Genomic DNA, 24,059 nt, shown 5'->3' on the forward strand with positions numbered 1-24,059 from the left:
CATAATATCACCTCAAGTACTTACATCTCTTTACTTTTTGCATCTGGATATTTCCTTTTCATATCCCATGGTGTGGCTGCACCATAATTTACTTAAATAGTTATTTATAAGTATTTAGGTTGTTTTCCATTTTTTTTACTCTATTAAGCAGTATTGACATAAATATTCTCATAGGTATTGGTTTTTGTGGATATTGTTTAGCATAGAGTTGAAATTAGACTATTAATTTAGTACCAATATTTCAGGTTGTATGAGATTTTTTTTTCCAGCAGCATTCAGCAACACAGGGAAGTCAAATAGTTGGAATCGTCCAGGTAGGGGTTCCCCACTCAGGAAAATGCAATAAAAAGATATTCTGGCAAGAGAGATTAGAAATAGGGTAATAAAGTCACTGACATTTTGAATCATAGATTCTGAAGTGGGTAAGGAGAGAAATAAAAACAGAGGAATCAGAGTTGGTAGATTAGAAGAAAGTAAGAGTCAGTGAATTGGAGTCCCCAGGGAAATGGGAGAAATGGAATGATTACACCATAAGTACAGGAAGTAGTGGTCAGAGACTAGAATGTCTGAACAAGTGGGACAATTTTTCAGTAATGGAAAAGACCAGGTGTGACCATAGGTGGCTGAAGTAGAATATCAGTGGTGGACTTTTTAGTGATAAAGAAATCAAAGAAAAGAGAGGCCAGAGCATTGAATGGGGTCACCTACATGGACACTGAAGTCACTCAGGATGATGGACTCAAGACTAAGACGTTGAGACAAGTACAAAGTTTTCATAGAAAAAGGGTGTATCCAGGAGATCTAAAGGTGACAATACCAGGAAAATGGTGGTGGGTAGCACCAGCTTCTTAGGAATGAGGGTTCTCCTAATTGGAAGGAATAATGGTTTAGAAGGAGTCAGAAGGAACAAGGAGAATACACCCCATTCCCACCCTGAAGTACCTTAGAGTTTGAGAGAATGAACAGTCTCTACTTGAGAGATATACAGGGAAACAATGTCCTCAAGGGAAATCCAGGTTACGGTTAAAGCTGAGAGATGCAAAGAACAGTCAATGAAGAAACAATCTAAGGAATAGGGAAGTTTTCCAGTCATGTAGCTAGACTTCCAGAGAGTACAAGGAAAAGTTTTGTGAAACCTGGGAGGCAAAGGTATTGGGTCAAGGGAGAATAATCAGAATATAATGTTATAAGAGAGAATAGGAGACCAAATGGGAATTATGATTTGGATGGTAATCAAAGAAACAAGGAATGCTAAGCAGAGAGAATTGCTAAATCAGACAGAGGGAAAAGGGAGTTGCAGTAGCCTCCTAAATCATCTGACGTGGAGTTAGGAGTCTCAGGTAGTGAACAGAAAAGTCCAAACCTAGTCATTAGGCACTCAGGAATGGTCAGTCATCCTATCAGCTTTGGCCTTGTGTTTCTTCTTCCATATAAGGGTCAGGCAAAATACGAAGGGATCACAAGGACCAGGAGGAAAGCTATATTGTAAAGTTCTGCTCTGAAGAACCCCTACAAGATTCTGTCCAGAAACATGGGAGGGGGTCATGCTGACTGTCAGTGCTCTGTGTCATTTTGTGCTCCCTCTTGCATGCCCCCTACTTCCTGACTTTGTCACCCACTCTGTTTACCTCATCTTCATGGAGTGATATAAATGATGTGAAAGGGCTTTGGAAAATGTAGTAAGTTAAATACATGGGGACACTGACTTCTCCCCACTTTGGTCATTTCTGCTTCAGATCCATTCTCTTTGGTCCCAACCCCCAACTCTATCCTAGCCCTTGGATCAATCTCTGCCTACTGAGGGGAAAAACTACATGTTATCCCAAGGAATAGGGACTACTCTTATAGCTCCATTTCTTCTCTTTGCCATTTCCCATAACCACTCTTCAACCTAGAAACTGGGACCATTGCTCTGGTTTGTGGAGCCTTCTTATTGGCTCCAAAGGGAGGAGTATGTATGCTTCATAATGGGCATTCCAACATGGGGAGATGCGAGTGGTAGTGTGTGAGCTTCTGCCAGTTTCTCATTTTCACAAGATGACTAACAAGACATATGCCATTTGAAAAAATGACAGGGAAGTTACCTCTAATTTCCCCATCTCAACCCCAGCTTCCACCTCCTCTATCTGTTCCTTTTGTTCTCATTATCCAATGCAGCTTCCTCCCTTGTCTCCTCAATCTTTTAGCCCTCAGCCTACTCCCCAGCCCCATCCACCTCTTTCAGACTTCAGCCCTACCCATTTCCCTCCTGCCACAGGAAGTGTCATCCCTTCCTGCCACCCTACCTTAATGACATCCATGTCCAGCTCTTTCCCTGTCCCTTCCATACCATCTACTTGCCACCCTGTTCATCCTGCTCCCTTTCCTATTACTCCTTTATCTGTGCCCCTATTCCCCCTCCTAGCCCTTCTTTTTAGTTCCTTGAACTCTGGTCTTCACCTACACTCCAGCCACTCCCAACCAGACCTGTTGATTCACAAGTCTCATTCTGGAGAGATCGTTACTCTACTACTGGGACAGATCTGGTACAATTCAGAATTGCCAGAACTGTGGATTCCCAGAAGCCTTCCCTGGTGGACCTAAAGAATTCAAGATGATGGCCAAACAACATTCAGCTAGAAGGTAAGCTCAGTTCCTTGCAGGAGTCCTTTTCCATGATGGTGTTTTCAGCCATGAGCAGATCCTGGTTATCTTACTGTCTGTATTTTGCCTTCATCCTAATCTTATCAATCCTCTTCAGATGCCAGTCGAAATCCTAATAGATATTTTCAGGGAACTCAAAAAGCAATTTATATGGGAAGGCAAAAGGCCAAGAATAGCCAAGAACTGGTAGGAAAAATTTCTGTATGAGATATCATAACCTATTATAAAAATTATAGTAATTAATATAGTGTAGTACTGGTACAAAAATAGACAAATGACATAGAATAGAGTCCAGAAACAGATTCATACCTACATGAACACTTGATTTAAGACAAAAGTATCACAGAAGAAAAGTGGGGCTAGGACTATCTATTCAATAAATTGATTCTGGGTCAACTGGATACTCTTATGGAAAGAAAACTAAGCTAGTTTCCTACTTCACACTACACTCAAAAATCAGTTTCAAGTAGAACCTAGATCTAAAGTGAAAAGGTAAAAACATAAATCTTTTAGAATTGCTGTAGTCATACTTGGCTATTGAGCACTTGAGATGTGTTATTAAGTGGATTTTAAACACTTGTACTGGATTTTAAACACTTAGTATGAAACAATAAAATACCTTAATGTTTATATTGAAATGTTGAACTGATAATAATTTGAATATATTGGGTCAAGTAAAACATTTTTAAATTTTATCTGTTTGGTTTTGCTCTTTTAGATACTAGAACATTTTAAATTGTGACTTGCTTCATGTTATTGGACTGCACTGATCTAGAAGGTAATATAAGAAAATATCTTCACATTATCAAATTAGGAAAAAATTTCTTAAGTGACATTAAAAAGCACTAATCACAAAGGGAAAGACTGATACATTTGATCACATGTGAATTTTTTAAAAGACAGTCTTAGTTGTCTTCTAAGTTATCAAAAAGACAATGTTAAGATACTAAAAAGGCAAGCCATGCAGTGGGAAAAATAAATTTGTAACACATGCAACTCTCAAAGGGCTTATATCAATAATATATAAAGAACTCCAACAAACTGGTAAAAAGAAAAGACAAACAATCCAAAAGAAAAATAGGAAAAGATTTGGAACTGTCATTTCACAAAAGAGGCTTTTCAAATGACCAATAAATATACAAAAAATAAAAGTTGGTCAATCTCACCACTCAGTAGGAAAATACAAATTAAACCATAGTGAGATGCCATTACATACCCACCAGAATGGCCATAATTAAAAAGACTGACAATGTCAAGTGTTGGCAAAGATGGGAACAATAAGAACCCTAGTGGAGTAAATCAGTTCAACTATTTTGTAAAACAACTTGATACCATCTACTAAAACTGAACCATAGGCAGTCCCTACAATCCAGTAATTCCACTTCTAAGTATATATCCAACAAAATGTTTGTATGTGTGCACCAAGAGACATCTACTAAAATGTTCATACAGCATTATTTGTTATAGTTTGTATTGAAAAATCCAATGTTCATCAGTATTAAAATGAATAATTAAATTGTGGTATAATCACAAAAGGGAGCACCACACAGAAATAAAAAGTAATGAAACCATAGCTATCTACATGCAACAGCAATGATGAATTTCACAAACATAATGTTGACCAAAAGAAGCCAGACACAAAGCATGCATACCATATTATTCCATTTATAGAAAGTGAAAAAACAGCCAAAGTAATCTATAGTGTTAGAAGTCAGGACAGTGGTTACCTTTGAGGAGAAAGAAGAAGACAGTGTTTGGGAAGGGGCATAAGAGAGGCTTCTGGGGTGCTGTTGATATCTATTTCTTGGCTTGTGTGATGGTGACAAATGATTTATCACTTTGTGATAAATCAGTGTGAGCTATACATTTTGGAGAAGAACACTTTTTTACGTCTATGTGTGATATTTCACAAGAAAAAGGTTTTGTTTTTTAAATGTGAGTGCTTATCAAGAATTCCTAACTTGGAAATCTGAGTTCTGACAATTTATGTTGCAAGGAGGGAAATGCAAGGCTCTCTCATAACCCAGAAGCTCTCCACTTTTACTTTCCTCTCCATCTGCCAGCTGTATAGAGGGGATCATATGGCTTTCCTCTTTTCTGTGTTAATATGGTGATATTCAAAATATGTGAGTATTTCCAAATATTGAACCAACTTTGCATCTCTGAAAAATCTCATTTGGTCATGATGTATTATTCTTTTTTTATGTTACTGGATATTATTTTCTAATACTTGGTTAAGAATTTTTGCATCTATATTCATAAGGTATATTTATCCTTAGCTGTCCTTTTTGCAGTCTTGAGGGAAAAAAACAGAGCTGGAGGAATCAGACTCCCTGACTTCAGACTATACTACAAAGCTACAGTAATCAAGACAATATGGTACTGAAACAAAAACAGAAACATAGATCAATGGAACAAGATAGAAAGCCCAGAGATAAACCCACACACCTATGGTCAACTAATCTGTGACAAAGGAGGCAAAGATATCCAATGGAGAAAAGACAGTCTCTTCAATAAGTGGTGCTGGGAAAACTGGACAGCTACATGTAAAAGAATGAAATTAGAACCCCCCCCAACACCATACACAAAAATAAACTCAAAATGGATTCAAGACCTAAATGTAAGACAGGACACTATAAAACTCTTAGAGGAAAACATAGGAAGAACACTCTTTGACATAAATCACAGCAAGATCTTTTTTGATCCACCTCCTAGAGTAATGGAAATAAAAAATAAACAAATGGGACCTAATGAAACTTCAAAGCTTTTGCACAGCAAAGGAAACCATAAACAAGACGAAAAGACAACACTCAGAATGGGAGAAAATATTTGCAAATGAATCAACAGACAAAAGATTAATCTCCAAAATATATAAACAGCTCATTCAGCTCAATATTAAAGAAACAAACAACCCAATCCAAAAATGGGCAGAAGACCTAAATAGACATTTCTCCAAAGAAGACATACAGATGGCCAAGAAGCACATGAAGAGCTGCTCAACATCACTAATTATTAGAGAAATTCAAATCAAAAGTACAATGAAGTATCACCTCACACCAGTTAGAATGGGCATCATCAGAAAATCTACAAGCAACAAATGCTGGAGAGGGTGTGGAGAAAAGGGAACCCTCCTGCACTGTTGGTGGGAATGTAAATTGATACAGCCACTATGGAGAACAATATGGAGGTTCCTTAAAAAACTAAAAATAGAATTACCATATGATCCAGCAATCCCACTACTGGGCATATACCCAGAGAAAACCGTAATTCAAAAAGACACATGCACCCCAATGTTCATTGCAGCACTATTTACAATAGGCAGGTCATGGAAGCAATCTAAATGCCCATCGACAGACGAATGTATAAAGAAGTTGTGGTACATATATACAATGGAATATTACTCAGCCATAAAAAGGAACGAAATTGGGTCATTTGTTAAGACGTGGATGGATCTAGAGACTGTCATACAGAGCAAAGTAAGTCAGAAAGAGAAAAACAAATATCGTATATTAATGCATGTATGTGGAACCTAGAAAAATGGTACAGATGAACCAGTTTGCAGGGCAGAAGTTGAAACACAGATGTAGAGAACAAACATATGGACACCAAGGGGGGAAAACTGCAGTGGGGTGGGGATGGTGGTGTGCTGAATTGGGCGATTGGGATTGACATGTATACAGTGATGTGTATAAAATTGATGACTGATTAAAAAAAAAAAGAATGTAATTGATGAATGATTGCATATATCATATTTTAAATAAAACTAGTATATTTACTCATTTAAAAAAAATCACCAGTGGTCAATAATTTAATCAATTATGCCTATATATTGAAGCCTCAATAAAAACCTAAAAGAACTGAGCTTGGAGAGCTCCCTGGTTGGTGAACACAGGGAAGAGCTGGGAGAATGGTGTGCCTGGAGAGGGCATGAAAGTTCTCTGCCTCTTCCCACATACCTTGCCCTTATGCATCTCTTCCATCTGGCTATTCCTGAGTTATAACCTTTTATAATAAATTGGTAATCTAGCAAGTAAAATGTTTCTCTGAGTTCTGTGAGTCACTCTAGCAAATTAATCAAACCCAAAGAGGGGGTTATAGGAATCTCTGATTTCTAGCCCTTTGGTCAGAAGCATAGGTGATAAGCTGGACTTGCCATTGGCATCTGAAGTGGAGGGGGGTGGGGTGGTCTTGGGGGATTGAACCCTCAACCTGTGGAATTGGATGCTATGTATGGGTGGACAGTGTCAGAATTGAGTTGAATTGTAGGACATCCAGCTGGTGTTGGAGCATTGATTGGTGGTGTGGGGAACCCCCACCCTACATTGGAATTTAGTGATCAGAACCATTTAATATGAAACATTGAGAGTTATGTAGAATAGAATTTTAAAATCCAACATATGTCTAATAAGAGTACAAGAAAGATAAATGAGAGAGAATGAGGATGAGGTAATATTTGAAGTGATAACTGAGTTTGTTCTAGAAATGATAATCTCATTAATCTTCAGATTCAGGAAACACAATGAATTCTTAACAGAAAACATAAGAAATTCACATCTAGGCATAACAGACTGGAACTGTAAACATTAAAGACAAAGAGATCTTAAAAGTAGTAAAAGAGAGTACACAGGTTATCCATAAAATAATTTAACTAAAAGCAGAATTCTTAAAAAAAAAAAAAATGAAAGAAGATGGTGGAATGTTATCTTCCAAGTGCTGAGAAGAAAGGATTATTAATCTAGCATTTCATACCCAGCCAAATATCATTCAAAAGTGAGTGCTAAATAAAGATATGTTCATCATTTAAGACCAAGTGCTGAACAAAGACAGAGAGTTAACCGCTCAAGCTCTTACAAAAAGAAAAACCAAAGGATAATGTGAATAAACAAAGAAATTTGACCCCAGGAGGCAGGAAATGCAAGAAGTAAGGCCAGAGAACAGGGAATCATGAGCTAGGACTGGTAAGTAGGGACCTTCCACTAGAGTGTCAGGAAATTTGCTGCAGGGGGCGTACAAACTGGTGGCTATCCCCTTGCTTTTGGAGTAAGGAGAAAAAAAATGGAAACTCATTGGAACCAGAAAGACAACCCCCTCCTCCCATGGTGAGCCTCTGGTGCCTGCTACTGACAAAGCTTAACATTACATTTTGTCAGCAGGAAAAGGATAAATGTTTACAGGATACAGCTCCATTATCACTAAATGGGGCAATGAAGAGTAGGATTGGAGCCTAGAGGCAATAAACAGGTAACTGGCATGACAATGAATGAAAAAAGAAACTGGTAAACATAGGTAAATCTAAACAAGTCCCATGTGACTATAAAAACAACAACAACATCATAATAATAATAATTTGGGGAACAGAAAATCTGAGGTGAAACAAAATGCTGGATAATACTAACAAGGAAGAAAAGAGAGTCGAGTTAAGTTACACCTTATAAGGTCCTTATAATATGTACCTTTAGAAAGAAAATTTCTAACAATTTGCTGCTAGTAGATCCACTTTCAAGATGGTTCACTATATCTCTTTGGTGAGAGGTCTCATTTTGTTTGCAGAAGACCTCAATTCCTTGCCATGTAGCTCTCTTTCCAACTAATTTTATAAGGTCATAATAACCTTGATACCAAAATCTAAAAAGAGCATTACAAAGATGGTAAACTATAGACCAATATTAATCATGAACAGAGATGCAAAAATCCTAAACAAGATATTAGCTAACCTAAGCCAGCCATACATACAAAGACTAAAATATCAGGACCATGATGGGTGAATCCAAGACTGAAGATTGACTTAACCTTTGAGAATCAATTAATGTAATTTGCAGTATTAACAGGCAAAAAGTCATATTGCCATCTCTAGATGCAGAAAAAGCATTTGATAAAGTTTAACTATTCATGCATTCATGATAAACTCTTTCAAAAATTGGAATAGAAGAGAATTTCCCTAACCTGATAAAAATTTTCTGCAAAAATTTGCTATGGCAAGCCATAGTAAAATATTGATAACTTTCCTTCTGAGATTGGAAATGAGACAAAGAAGTTTATCAGCACTTCTTTTCATCATAGTTCCAAATATCCCAGTAGTAAAATGAGGCAAAAAAAAAAAAAAAGAACAAAAGGAATAAGACTGGAAAAGAAAAAAATAACATTGACATGACTGCATATGCACAAAATCCAAAAGAATTCACAGAGTAACTAATAGAAATAAGTGAATTTATTATTGTCACTAGATCAAGGTCAAAATACAAAAATCAGTTGTATTTCTTCTTACCAAAAATAAAAATTGGAAAATAAATCTTAGAGAGATCATGCCATTCCCAGTAATATCAAACTTATCAAGTATCTAAGAATAAATCAAATAAAAAATGTGCAAGACCTCTATACAGGAATTTGTTAATTTTATTGAAATTAAATAAGACCTAAATAAATGAAAGGATATTAAATGTTCATGGATTGGAAGACTCAAAACTGTAAATATGATAATTCTCAATTCTCTCTGATCCAATAAATAGATTTAGTGCAATAGCAAGTAAAATACTAGCAAGTTTAGTTTTTAAAAACAAAATTGGTAGGTGGATGAAATTGACATCCTGACTCTAGAATTTATGTAGAAGCACAAAGAATGAAGAAAGACCAAGACAATTTTGAAGAATAATACAGTTGGAGCACTTTTTAAAGTAGATATGTAGCTTTATTATAAAGCTACCATAATTAAGACAGCATGGTGCAGTACTTAAGACAGCAAGGTTAGGTAAAAATAGACCAATGAAAAAGAATAGTGTCCAGAAACAGATCTATGCATATATGGACATTTGATTTACGATGAGGATGCCACTCTGCAGAGCAGTGGGGAAATTATATTCTGTTCAATAAATGGTGATCAGGCAATTGGATATACATATGGGAGAAAATGAAATGGGATTCCTACCTCACACCAGACATAAAAACTAATTCCAGGTAAATTATTGATCCAAATGTGAAAGGGAAAACAAAACAGAAGAAAAATCCAAGAAATAATAGAAAAAAAAAATTTTTAAGACGTGGGAATAGGCAAAGATTCTTAAAAGGACCCATATTCATTAAGCATAAAGGAAAAGATTGAAAAATTGGACAATCTTAAAGTCAAGAACTTCTGGTTATTAAAAGACATCTGAGTGAATAAAAACAAAATACAGAGTGGAAGAAGATATTTTAGGCATTATAATAGACAAATGGCTCCTATCCATAATATATAAAGAACTACAAATTAGTGAAACAGATAGACAATTCAATAGAAAAATGGTAAAAGACTTGAGGAGGCACTTCACCAAGGAGAAGGTCAAAATGCCCAATAAAAATAAAAATATAAAAAGGTGCTCAATTTTATTGACATTCAGGGAACTGCACATTAAAACAACAATGAATTAACACTACAGACTCATTACAATGGCTAAGACTAAAGATTGTCAACACCAAATGCTAGCGAGGATGTGAAGCAATTGGAACTCTTGTACACTGGTGCCAAATATGTAAATTCATATAACCACTTTGAACAATGTTTAACATTATCTACTAAAGTTGAATATACACATATTCTATGATCCAGCAATTTCAAGTCTATCTATAATTTATAAGACAAATGGTTGCACATGTATACCAGAAAAGCATGAACAGAGGTTCATAGCAGCCTTATTTGTAATGAATCCAGACTGAAAACAACTCAATATCCATTAACAGTGTAATAGATAAATAAATGTATATTCATACACTGTAATATTCTACAATAATGAAAAGCACATGAATAACACAGCTACACAGAATAATATTGATAAATCTGTCATGCATAATGTAGAGTGGATGAAGACAGACACAATAATGCATGCTGTGATTCCATTTATAAAAAGTTCAAAAAAAAGGTGGAACCAATCTATGGTATTTTAGATCAGGATAAGGTTTTCCTTTGGGGATGATGGAGGGGTGAGCGATTTGGAGGAGGTATTGGGTAGGGGGGTTTTGCCTGCTAGTAATGTTAAAGATGCCCAAATTATTTTTTGTTTGTTTGTTTTATTGAGGCATAGTTGATTTACAATATCATGTAAGTTTCAGGTGCACAACATAGTGATTCACAATTATTAAAGGTTATAATCTGTTTATGGTTATTGTAAAATATTGACTATATTCCCTGTGCTGTACAATATATCCTGTAACTTATTTGTTTATTTATTTAATATTTATGTATTTTATTTATTTATTTGGTTGCACCAGGTCTTAGTTGTGGCAGGTGGCCTCCTTAGTTGCGGCTCCAGGGCTCCTTTAGTTGCGGCTCACTAACTCCTTAGTTGTGGCAAGTGGGCTCCTTAGTTGTGGCATGCGAACTCTTAGTTGCAGCATGCATGTGGGATCTGGTTGCCTGACCAGGGATCGAACCCAGACCCCCTGCTTTGGGAGTGCAGAGTCTTATCCACTGCCCCACTGTTGGATTTCCCTCCTTCCCTCTCCCCACTGTTTGTTCTCTATACATGTGAATCTGTTTCATTTTGTTGGATTCACTACTTTGTTTTATTTTTTAGATTCCACATATAGGTGATATCATACAGTATTTGTCTTTCTGTCTCACTTATTTTGTTAAGCACAACATCCTCCAAGTTCATCCATGTTATTGCAAATGGCAAAATTTCATTTTTTATGGCTGTGTAGTATTTCATTGTATATATACACCACATCTTCTTTATCCACTCATCTGTTGATGGACACTTAGGTTGCTTCCATATCTTGACTATTGTAAATAATGCTGGTATGAACATCAGGGTGCATATATCTTTTCAAATTAGTGTTTTCATTCTCTTTGCATATATACCCAGGAGTGGAATTGCTGGGTCACATGGTAGTTCCATTTTTAGTTTTTCAAGAAACCTTTATACTGGTTTCCACAATGGTTGCACCAATTTATAGTCCCCCCAACAGTGTGCAAGGATTCTCTTTTCTCCATATCCTCACCAACATTTGTTATTTGTGGTCTTTTTGAGGACAGCCATTTTGGCAGGTGTGAGATGATATGTCATTGTGGTTTTGATTTGCATTTCTCTGATGATTAATGATGTTGAGCTTCTATTCTTGTGCCAGTCTGCCACCTATATGTCTTTTTTGAAAAATATCATTCATGCACATTTTTTTCCACATCTTTATTGGAGTATAATTGCTTTACAATATTGTGTTAGTTTCTGCTGTACAACAAAGTGAATCAGCTATATGTATACATATATCCCCATATCCCCTCCCTCTTGAACCTCCCTCCCACCCTCCCTATCCCACCCCTCTAGGTCGTCACAAAGCAACAAGTTGATCTCCCTGTGCTATGCAGCAGCTTCCCACTAGCCATCCATTTTACATTTGGTAGTGTATATATGTCAATGTTACTCTCTCACTTTGTCCCAGCTTCCCCTTTCCCCCCATGTACTCAAGTCTGTTCTCTACGTCAGCGTCTTTATTCCTGCCCTGCCACTAGGTTCATCAGTGTGATTTTTTTAGATTCCATATATATGTGTCAGCATATGGTATTTGTTTTTCTCTTTCTGATTTACTTCACTCTGTATAACAGACTCTAGGTCCATCCACCTCACTACAAATGACTCAGTTTTGTTCCTTTTTATGGCTGAGTAATATTCCATTGTATATATGTTCTGCACATTTTTAAATTGAGCTGTTTGTTTTTTTTTGATGTTGAGTTGTATGAGCTGTTTATGTATTTTGGAGATTAACCCATTATTAGTCATATCATTTGCAAATTTTTCCTGTTCAGTATGATGTCTTTTCATTTTGTCCATGGTTTCCTTTGCTGTGCAAAATCTTTTAAGTTTCATTAAGTCTCATTTGTTTATTTTTGCTTTTGTTTCCTTTGCCTTAGGAGGCAGATCCAAAAAAAATAAATTGCTACAATTTATGTCAAAGAGTCTTCTGCCTATGTTTTCTTCTAAGAGTTTAATGGTTTCTGGTCTTATATTTAGGTCTTTAATCTATTTTGAATTTATTTTTGTATATGGTGTAAGACAATGTTCTAATTTCATTCTTTTACATGTAGCTGTCCATTTTTCCCAGCACCACTTAGTGAAGAGACTGTCTTTTCTCCATTGTATATTGTTGCATCTTTTGTTGTCATGGGTTAATTGACCATAGGTGCATGGGTTTATTTCTGAGCTTTCTGTTCTGTTCCATTAATCTATGTGTCTGTTTTTGTGCCAGTACTACACTGTTTTGATGACTATAGCTTTGTAATGTAGTCTGAAGTCAAAGAGCATGGTATCTCCAGCTCTGCTCTACTTTTTCAAGATTGTTTTGGCTATCGGGGTCTTTGTGTTTACATACAAAATTTAACTTATTTTTTCTAGTTCTGTGAAGAATGCCATTGGTATTTTCATAGGGATTGCATTAAATTTGTAGATTCATTTGGATAGATATGGTCATTTTAACAATATTAATCCTTCCAATCTATGAATACAATATATCTTTCCATCTGTGTCATCTTCCATTTCTTTCATCTGTGTCTTATAGTTTTTCAAGTACAGGCCTTTTACCTCCTTAGGTAGGTTTATTCCTAGGTATTTTATTCTTTTTGATGTAATTGTAAGTGGGATTGTTGTCTTAATTTCTCTTTCTGATAGTTCTTTGTTAGTGTATAGAAATGCAATAGATTTCTGTACATTAATTTTGTATCCTGAGGCCCAAATTATTTTGAAGACAAATTAATTATTCCTGATTAAACACCTAGCAACTTATGAATAAAATTATATTTTCTTAACATAATGATTAATATCTATCTCTAACGGCCCATAGCATTTCCATTAAAGTTTTAGCAAAAGAAGTCCAAAGGCATACCAGATTGTCTATACCAGTAGAGTAGAGGTCAAATTGTTTTTACTTATTAAACTGGTACAGACATTGATTAAATCATTTCGAATGTCTCCATGTTATCTCAAATGAATTAATGTAATTTTAAACTGGTCCAAGCTGTCTGTTTACATAATTAATATCTGATTTTTAAAGTGGAGACTATTATCCTACATTATATAGACGAAGAGGGAGGCTGATAGAGACCATATAGAAAAGAAAAGAAAAGGGAATAGTGAAGGTTTTGGAGTCAGCCTAGTTCTATTACTTACTGTGAACCTAGGCATAGGTTACTTAACTTCTCTAAACCTCATTTCTAAAGGGAATAAAATAATAATACCTATCCAACAGAATTATTCTGAGGACTAAGGAAATAGACAGGTCACTATGCCTCCCCAACTGGGGAGTAGTTGCTCCTGCTCTGTCCCCAAGGTCCTCTTCCTTGTGGGGTTCTTGTTGACAAAATTCAGAGAATTCCATCTTGGCATCCCCACCAGGGACAGGGACAGTGCTGGCAGGAGAAAGGGGGATGGCCCTCCCTCCTCTCTCCCAGGAAAGCCTGGTAAGGAGGCAGGACCATCAAGCCTCAGCAGCTTGACCCACTGGGAAGAGCTTGGGCTGGCTGAGGCTCCCTCCATCTGCACCTGAGGACCTGACAGGCAAGGCCTTCAGGAGCCAGGGCTGGGCTGGCCAAGTGCAAAGAGCTGCACAATGGAGAGAAGGCAGGGGGTTCAGCCTTCCACCTCTCAGAAACCTAGCACTTTTCTGGAGACTGGGTTGCCTAGAATCCTGGCTCACTGGACTCAGTTGCCCTGGGCACTTCCTGTTCAGTCTTTTTCTTAAGAACAAATGACAGTCTCTCCGTGACTTGTTTCTGTGGATACCTGAGGGGTGAGATGGTCACTTGGCTTGGGGCTCTGGGTGGCATCCAGGCATCTGTGGGGGGCGGAGGTCAGAGGTAGCCAGGTCACCCAGTCACTGGGTCCTCTCTATGCTTACGTCCCAGCATCCCTCTAGCCCCCTCCCTCCTTCCCCACTCTTCTTTCCTCACCACCTCACATATCAATCCTCTCCCATTCTTTCATCCTAGACCTCTTTCCTTCTTCCATTTATTCATTTAGTAAATATATATGGATAGTTCCTCTCTGCCAAGCCATGTTCCAGGAGCTAGAAACAGGAAATGAATAATATAATTTCCTGAGCTTGAGATCTCCAAGTCCAGCTAAGAGACAACATGAAAGGACAAGGATGGTTATGCTGGGAGAGACCTTCATCAATGACATCAGTTACTACAATGATTAAGACTCACCCCCCTGCTCTCTAGTGGTCTGGGCTATTGCAAATTAAGACAGAGATTGCTGAGCTAATGGAATCTTAGGAGACTTTTTTCCCCCACCAAATCCCATATCCAAGTGATGGGAGCAAATGGAGGAAATTTTATCATGAGAGATAGTCTGTGGCTGCAACTCTAGCCCTTTGTCCTAGGAGGGGTCTGACCCTGTCTTATCTGGTGTCTGTACCTCATAGGTCATGATTCTATAGTAATTCGTGCCAAACCTCAAGAAGTTCAACTTGAGGAGCAGATGAGGGAAGTTTGCATTCTTTACCCCTCAGGGTAACTTAGAGCCTGTTCACCTGAAGCAGGAGATGATAATGGTTAAGAGTTGTCTATGAAACCAAACTGCCTTGGTTCAAGCCCCAGGTCCATCACACAAATTGTATAATTTGGTGTGAATCACTTACTTTCTCTGTGACTTAATTTTCTTTTCCATCTGTAAAAATGGAGGTAATAATACTTACCTCAATGAGTTGTTGTGAGGATGACATAAAGTTTGTGTAGCAATGCCTGGCACACAGAAATTGTTCATTAAACATTAGCTGTTATTAGTATTTCTGAAAGGGAGGTTATAAACTCACCTCTTTATCCATACTTTATTGTAGATATTCCAAGTCAATTAGTGGGAATAAAGTTAACATCAGAGAGAGAACGTTTTCCCAAAACATTAGACCTCAAACTTCATATCAGAATCCTCTAGGATCACTAGGGTTATAACTAGCCAGTAAGCACAAGGGGCTATGAGAAATAAAGCATCTAATCAAGGTTTGGGAGTGGGAGATGGTGGACTGGGTCTAGGAAGCCTTCCTGGTGGGAAGCTGAGCTGAGTCCTAACATGGGAATAAAGGTTGGATGTGTAACAGAGTCGCTGTGGGCAACAGGGATGCAGGGGGTGGTGTTCTTCCATGCTAGAGACCTAGGAAAGGGTCTGCAGAGACATACATGAAACTGGGCATGCTTGTATGGAGACTATGCTTGTATGGAAAAGATGGAATAGGGGACAGAGCTGAGTGCCGAGGCTGAACAAGTCTGCAGGGGGCAGGTCATTTATGAAGAGCTCTGTGCATCTGTCTAACGTGATTGGGAATTGGAAACCCTTAAATGGTTTAAATAAGAGAGAGACAGGACCACTGTTGTATTTTGACCAATCATTTGTAGTAGTCCATATAGAGAATGCAGTAAAGAAAAGAATCCAGAGGCAGGGAGACCAAGGAGGGGCTTGTGCAGGATTATGGGAAGACTGAGAATGGCCTGATATCTCCTGTGAGTTTTTACCCGCTCAAAAGTTAACCTCCATATGAACATACAACAGTGTTTTTTATCCATTATACTGTTGAATGAAACTTGGGTAGTTCCCTACTTTGAGCTATTTTGACTAGTGTTTTAAACAGTTTTGTACATGTCTTTTCCTAGAATATATGTCAGTGTATATAAATGTGGGGGGATATAGTTAGGAATAGAATGCTGAGTAATGTGGAATGCATATGTTCAAGTTTAAGAGATACCATCAAACATTTTCCAGAGGAATTGTACAAATTTATTCTCCCATCAGCAGTGTAAGAAAGTTCTGGTTACTCTTGCCAACTCCTTGTATTTTTCATTTTAGCCATTCTGGTAGGTGTGTAGTGGTGTTACACTGTGGTCTTAACTTGCAACTCCTGTATGACTAATGACGTCGAGTACATTTTCACTTGATTAATGACTATTTAGATAACACCTTTTGTGAAGTGTCTTTTTAGATATTTTGCCCATTATTCTATTGGGCAGCCTTTGTTTTTTGTTTTTTTTGTCTTTGTTTATTTGTAAGAGTTCTTTATTCTGTATACAAATCTTAAGTTCTTCATTTGAATATAATCTGTGTATATAATTACATGTAATTATATACATATATAATTCTGTGTATATAATTACATGTAATTATATATATATAATTATGTGTAATATCTTTATAAGTAATTATATAAAAATATATAACTTATCATTTTTTCTCTATGGTTAGTGCTTTTTGGTCCTGTTTAAGAAATCTCTGCCTATTGCAAGGTAACATAGATATTTGTCTGTGTTTGTTTTTAAAAATTTTATTATTCTATCTTTACCATTTAAATTTACAATATATCTGGAATTAATTTTTGTTTACTGTGTGAGATAGGTTTCAAAAAATTTTTTTTTCCTGTGTGAATATCCCCATGATCCAGCAGAATTTTTTGAAAAGACAATGCTTTCCCCAATTCATTGTAGGATCAAATTTGTCATGAATCAGGTGACTATGTATTCACAGGTCTGTTCTGGACTTTATTCGGTTCCATTTATCTATTTGTTTATTTTGTGCCAATTTCATACTTGCTTAATTATTGCAGCTTTATAGTAAATCTGAATATCTGGTAAGTCCTCCAGCTTTGATTTTTTTCTTCAAGATTCTTCAGAATTTCCATGTAAATGTTATGACTACCTTGTCAATTTTCTGTAGAAAAAACAGCTGGGATTTAGACTAGGATTGCATTGAATCTATAAATCAATTTTACATCTTTATAACGTTGAATTGTCTAACCCATGCATGAACGTGGCATATGCCTCCATTTACTTGGGTCTACCTTAATTTCTCTAAAGAATGTTTTTCTACACATATTTTATTAGAGTTATTACTACATGTTTGGTTTTCAAAACTGCTCTTATAACTTATTTTCTAATTGCTGGTATAGAGAAATATTGATATGTTGGATTTTTGTGTACTTATTAATTCCAGTTTGCTTTGGGTTCTTTTAAATTTTCTATCTACACAATCAGGTGTTCTGTAAGTAATGACCATTTTGTTTCTTCCTTCCCAATCCTTTGGTTTTTTAATTTCTTTCTCTTGACTTATTTCACTGGCTAGGACCACTAGTATAATAGTTAATAGACATACTAATAGTGAACATTTTTGTTTCACTTTCGATGTTGGGGAATAAGTTATCAGTATTTCACCATGTAGTATGATATTTGCTGTAGGTTGCTTCTTTTATTGGGGATAGTATTTATCACATTAAGAAAGTTCCCTTCCATGCTATAAAACACAGGAAGCTCAGGTCGGTGCTCTGTGATGACCTAGATGGGTGGGACGGGAGGAGGTGGGAGGGAGGTGGGAGGGAGGTGGGAGGGAGGTGGGAGGGAGGTGGGAGGGAGGGCCCAGAGGGAGGGGTTATAGGTATAGATATAGCTGATTCACTTCATTGTACAGCAGAAACTAACACAACATCGTAAAGCAATTATACTCCAATTTTTTAAAAAAAGGAAAAAAAAAGTTTGCGTCTATTTTTACTTCGTTAAGAGGTTTATTTCTAATCTTAATTGATTGTTGACTTTTACCAGATGCTTTTTCTATGTCTGTTAAGTTAAGCAGATAAATTTTCTCCTTTACTTCATTAATCAGATGATTACATTGCTTGCATACCAAATGCTAAACCAACCTTGAATTCTTGTAATAAACCCAATTTGATTGTGATGCGTTATCCTTTTTAATATATTGCTAAATTAAATTGGCTAATATAATGTCAAGAAGTTTTGCAACAATGCCCATGAGAGAGATTCATTTATGAGTTTTCCTTCCTGTAATGTCTTTGTTACTTTTTGGTATTGCGTTTATGCTGGTCTCATTAAATGAGTTGGGAAATTTTCACTCTTTTTCTATGCTTTGCAAGAGTTTGTTATGATTGGTATTGTTCCTCTCTTAAATGTTGGAAATATTCACCAGTAAAGCTGTCTGGGCCTAAAGTTTTCTTTCTAGGAAAGTTTAAAATTATAGATTCTTTTTTTTGGAAAGACAGTGGACTCTTCTTTTAGTTCTTCTTTGTCAGTTTTGTTAATTTGTGTTTTCATTTGCCCATTTTGTTTAATGGTCAAATTTATTGTTATAAAGTTGTTTATAATTTTTAAAATTAGCTTTTAAATCACTGTAGGACCTATGGTAATGTTCCTCTTTCATTTCTGATGTTGGTAATTTGTGTTTTATTTTTCTTTATCAGCCTTGCTAAGGACTTAGATATTATTTCAAAGAATGAACTTTTGGCTCTGTCGATTTTTCTGTATTGTAAGTTTGTTTACGATTTCATTGTTTTCTGCTCTTATCTTTATTATTTCCTTCCTTCAACTTCATTTTGGGTTTGATTTGTCGTTCCTTTTCTAGCTTCTTGAGATAAAAGTCTAGTTGATTAATTTTTAGCCTTTTAAAAATATTCAAATATATGCAATTAAGGGTATATGGTTTCCCCTAAGCACTGACAATGATTTTTTTTATCATCATTTATTTTAATATATACTAATTTCCATTTTGATTTTTCTTTATCCCATAAATTATTTAGAACTGTATGCTAATTTCAAAGGAGTAGGGTACTTACCCATGATATGTAACTTGAAATTGATTTCTAGCCAATTTCATGGTTTAGAGAGTATACTCTGAATGATTATCACCCTTTGGGTTTTTTTGAGTTTACATTTATGATGCAGCATAGAGTCAATTTCAACAAATGTTTCATGAAGTTACAATGTTTCTTTTGGTTTTGTTTAGGTGAACAACAGGTTGATTTGATATATTTATATATTGCAGAATGAACAAGCTATATTTCTTGTGAATAATATGTGGGGTTTTTAAAAAAATTCAGTTTGAAAATATGCTTTTGATGAAAATATTTAGTCCTTTTGCATTTAAAGTAATTACCTACATACTTAAGTTCCACTTATTTTTTATTGACCTGCCTATTTTATGTTCGGTTTTTTCCTCTCTCAAAAGAGCATTATTTTGGATTAATGAACATTTTTATTAGTTCATTTTCTCCTATTTTGGGTCATTGGCTATACATTATTTATTCTTTTATTGATTTTCCTAGATATTTTAACATAAATCTTTGACTTATCGCAGTCTAACGGCAAGTGATTAGTTTTACCACCTTTCCAATTATGCTAAATATTTAGAACACTATCTCTATATCTCTTCCATTTCTTGTGCTATTCTTGCCATAATCTTTAGTCTTTCATCTGTTTTATTTTATTTTATTTATTTAAAAAAATTTTTTAACATCTTTATTGGAGTATAATTGCTTTACAATGGTGTGTTAGTTTCTGCTTTATAACAATTAGTTTCTGCTTTATAACAAAGTGAATCAGTTATACATATACATATGTCCCCATATCTCTTCCCTCTTTCATCTCCCTCCCTCTCACCCTCCCTATCCCACCCCTCTAGGTGGTGACAAAGCACCGAGCAGATATCCCTGTGCTATGCAGCTGCTTCCCACCAAATCCCACAAAACTTTATTGGTTTACATTCATTATTAATTTATATTTATCTTTTCCTTGAGGGACTCTTCATTTCTTTTTGCATTTTTGTGTTTCTGTCACTTTCTTTCTGCTAGAAGAACTCTCTTTAAATAATCCCACTTTTCATTTGTCTGAAAAAGTTTTTATTTCATATTAAAATTTTTTTCAAAAACTCTTTTCGGAAATAATTTCAAAACCCTCAGAAAAGCAGAAAGAATACTACAAAAAATCCTGTATATCCCATACTTAGATTTATTAATTTTTTAGCATTGTTGTCATTATAATTTCCAGAACTATTTGAGAATAATTTGCAAACATCATGTTCCTTTACCTTTAATACTTCAGAGAATAGTTCCTAAGATGTAAGAGAATAAAGATATTCTCTTATATAGTAGTTATCAAATTTGGGAAATTTGATACTGATACACTTATCTAAAGTAATCTTATTCATATTTCAGTTTTATCAATTGTCAAATTAATGTTATTCATAGCATTCCCCCCTTCCAGGATTACATCTTGCATTAGTTGTTATATATTTTTTAGTCCCCTTGCATCTATTATAGATTATTAGCCTTTCTTTGTCTTTCATGACAGATAGTTTTTGAAGATTAGAAGCTAGTCATTTTATAGAATATTCCTCAACTTAGGTTTCTATGATGTTTCCCCATGATTAGATTCAGGTTTTGCTTTTTTGGCTGAAATAATATATAGGTGATACGTATATTGTTAGGATTTCACATATGGAGACACACTGTGTCTATCTGCTCCTTATTGGTGATATTAATTATAATCACTCAGTTAAGATGCTGTTCAGCTTCTCCACTGATAGCTACTACTTTTTACTTTTGTAATTAATGATTACTTTATGGATAGATAGCTTATAACTAGGTAACATTCTGTTCCTTATCAAACTCACTCCCTATAGATTTAACATCTGTATTATTTAGGATCCTGGAAGGAGACAGAACACACCAGTAATGTGAAGAGGGAAAATTTAATATGCAGAATTGTTAACTAGTAAAAGGTAGATAACTGCTAAAAGGGATAAGAGAGAACCAGAGGTAACAATTGAAAAAAAAAAAAAAAGCAGCTACTACCTCATGGCTGATGAAGAGTACACATTGAAGGGACTAAGGATTTAAGAGATACTTCCCTCCCTCTTCCTGATCCTGACACCCCTCATTTCCCCACCCCGAAAAAGACTGAGCCCAGACTTTTTCAAAGAGGGTATGACTGCCACAGGAATACAGTGTGCTACTGGGGGTGGGGGTGGAACCACAGGCCAGAGCTCCCATGACAGTGGCCACTGGGTGGGGAGAGTGTGTGTGGCCTGAGTATGTGATTGTGGTTGGTCCCCACCAGCCCACTGGCTCTCCCTCTGAGTAACAGAAGGAGGAAGATTGAAGCCCCAACATAAGTGCCTTCCTGCTGCCCTCATCACATTGTCCCTCTATCGACCTCTATTGATAATGCCTCCCATTGTCAGCTGCCAAAGGAGAAATGTTTACAGGGTGGGGAGAGGCTTGGAGAGCATCCAGACAAATGATCTCTAAGGCAGAGGGGAAGGCCACCTCCACAAGTTTGGGGCTTGAGTGGATGTGGTGTAAATCAATTGTTGCTAGACATTTGAGTGAACAGTTTTTCCACTGAGGGGTGGGGAGTAAGACTGGGGAGATTGCAAACGAGCATTCTACTGCTCTTTAGTGTTTTAAGACATCATATAAGACACTTTTATACATTGCCCCGACTCCTCATAAAAACCCTGAGAGATGAGTATCATTAGTCACATTTTACAGATGAGGAGACTGAGGCTCAGAGATTTAAGTCACTGGTGCAAGGCAGTAGGTGAGTAGTGGGCCCAGAATTAAAATCCCAGCCTGTCTGCCTCCAGTTCTTACTAGGCTATCATATTTTAGATGACATTGAAATGAATGTGATTCTCTTATAGGCTCACCATGAGGATGCCTCCAGGGCAGAACCAAAGCTGGGTTTCTGAATTTATCCTGCTTGGCTTCTCCAGTGACCCCACGACCAACAGGATCCTCTTCATTGCCTTCCTTCTCCTTTATCTGAGCTCAGTCCTTGGCAATGGGCTCATTGTCACCCTGATATGCCTGGACATGCATCTCCACACTCCCATGTACTTCTTCCTCTGTATCCTCTCCCTGCTGGATATGGGCTCTGTCACCACCACCATGCCCCAGATGTTGGTGCATCTTCTCGCTCAATCTCAGACCATCTCCTTTGCTGGCTGTTGGCTACAAATGTACATGTTTGGCGCTCTGGGCCTGACCGAGTCCATTTTCTTTGTAGTCATGGCTTATGACCGATATGTGGCCATCTGCTACCCACTGCGTTATACTGTCATCCTTAGCTGGGGTCTGTGCACACGGCTGTCAGCTGGGACCTGGGCCTGTGGTTTCTTCTTCTCTCTGATCCATACATTTTTCACCATGAGGCTGCCATACTGTGGGCCCAACATGGTCAACCACTACTTATGTGAGGGTCCCTCAGTACGAAGCTTGGCTTGCATGGATACCAACCTCATTGCAATGGTGGACCTGGTCATCAGTGTCTTCATGGTTGTTGCCCCACTCTCCCTCATTGTGGCTTCCTACATCTGTATTGCCCAGGCCATTCTCAAGATCAAGTCCATGCAGCCCCGCTGCAAGGCTTTCTCTATCTGTGCTTCCCACCTGACTGTGGTCACATTCTTCTATGCTCCAGCCACCTACATCTATATAAGGCCCAATTCAAGCTATTCCCCTGAGCAAGACAAGCAGATCTCACTCTTTTATAATGTCTTCACTGCCCTGCTTAACCCTGTGGTCTACAGTTTGAGGAACAAGGACATTAAGAGGGCTTTTCTCAAAGTGATGCAGAGGAGTAGATTAGCCTGGTGAGCTGGAAGACAGGAGGGGCCTGGGGTAGATTGTCCAATGTTGAGGGAGAGCATCTATAACATATGAAACAAATATCATGCATTTGAACCAACACATAGAACTTGGTCAGTGGAACAAATGTGGTACATGAAACCGAACATGGTTGTCTTGATCAACTTGCTACATTTTGGTTGAGAAACAACCCCATAATCTCAGTGGCTTACAACAGCAAAAGTTCATATATTTCTTATGCTCTATGTCAGTTGTAAGTAGACTGTGGCCTTCTGCCATTGGATTCTTGGATCCAGTGTGAAGGATGAGGCTGTATCTGGCACATGCCAGTCTTAAGAGAGAGAGAAACAACAATGGCTGAAATACATGATGACTCTTAAAGCTTCTGCTCAGAAGTAAAACACACATCTCTTTCCTCACGCCCTATTGGCCAAACCAAGCCCTATGTTTAAGCCTGCTGGTAAAAGGGCAGGAAGTATTTCCTTCCCACAGAAAAGTAATGCAAATCATGTGGCAATGGGTATGGATGTATATTCCCTCTACAGTGAGAGCAGCAAATAATGAGAGTGATATTATAATCTACCACAGTGGCACTGGAACCAATAGAATACATGTAACCAACATGAAACATGGTAACTCTAAGTGACATGGTACATGGACACAGTAGAAAGTCAAGGTGATGTAGGCAATCAGAGTGGCACATGTAAACAATAAATATATGTAGCCAACATTGAAAATTAAGCCACTGGTACATGGAACCAATGTAATCCACAGATCTGATTTGGTGCATGGAACCGATGTGGTTCATGGGGCTGACATGGTATACTCTGCATTGTCTTGTGGAAGACCACAGAACATGACCTTAAGTGACCTGGGTTCTAGTCCCAACCTTGCTAATTTGTGACTTTAAGCAATTTACTTCATTTCTCTACATCTTACTTTACTCATCCATAGAACGAGCACCTCAAATTGAAAGGTCCCCAAGACCTCTGTGTCACTAAAATTGTATGTCACAATAAGTGAAGTGCATAAAACTCAAA

General features: G+C 37.0%; 1 protein-coding gene across 4 annotated transcripts; it reads left to right on the forward strand.

The window, feature by feature from the left end:
* The first annotated feature begins 5,223 nt into the window (after window positions 1-5,223).
* LOC309610096 (olfactory receptor 2A12-like) lies at window positions 5,224-24,059 on the forward strand. Of its 4 annotated transcripts, XM_082352556.1 has the most exons (3): window positions 5,224-14,391; window positions 18,835-18,899; window positions 22,074-24,059. In XM_082352556.1, the coding sequence occupies exon 3, from the start codon at window positions 22,081-22,083 to the stop codon at window positions 23,026-23,028; it is 948 nt and encodes a 315-aa protein (XP_082208682.1). In that variant the 5' UTR covers window positions 5,224-14,391; window positions 18,835-18,899; window positions 22,074-22,080; the 3' UTR covers window positions 23,029-24,059. The 4 variants fall into 4 exon arrangements, with proteins under 4 accessions (XP_082208682.1, XP_082208681.1, XP_082208683.1 ...); XM_082352555.1 differs by lacking the exon at window positions 18,835-18,899; XM_082352557.1 differs by lacking the exon at window positions 18,835-18,899 and having other exon boundaries at window positions 5,224-14,159.

This window comes from Balaenoptera borealis (assembly GCF_965194805.1).
Source record: "Balaenoptera borealis genome assembly, chromosome: 1".
Classification (NCBI taxonomy): Eukaryota; Metazoa; Chordata; class Mammalia; order Artiodactyla; family Balaenopteridae; genus Balaenoptera; species Balaenoptera borealis.

Excerpts from the sequence above, each read along its gene's own strand:
- LOC309610096 (XM_082352556.1), top strand. The coding sequence starts at position 22,081 with ATGAGGATGCCTCCAGGGCAGAACCAAAGCTGGGTTTCTGAATTTATC.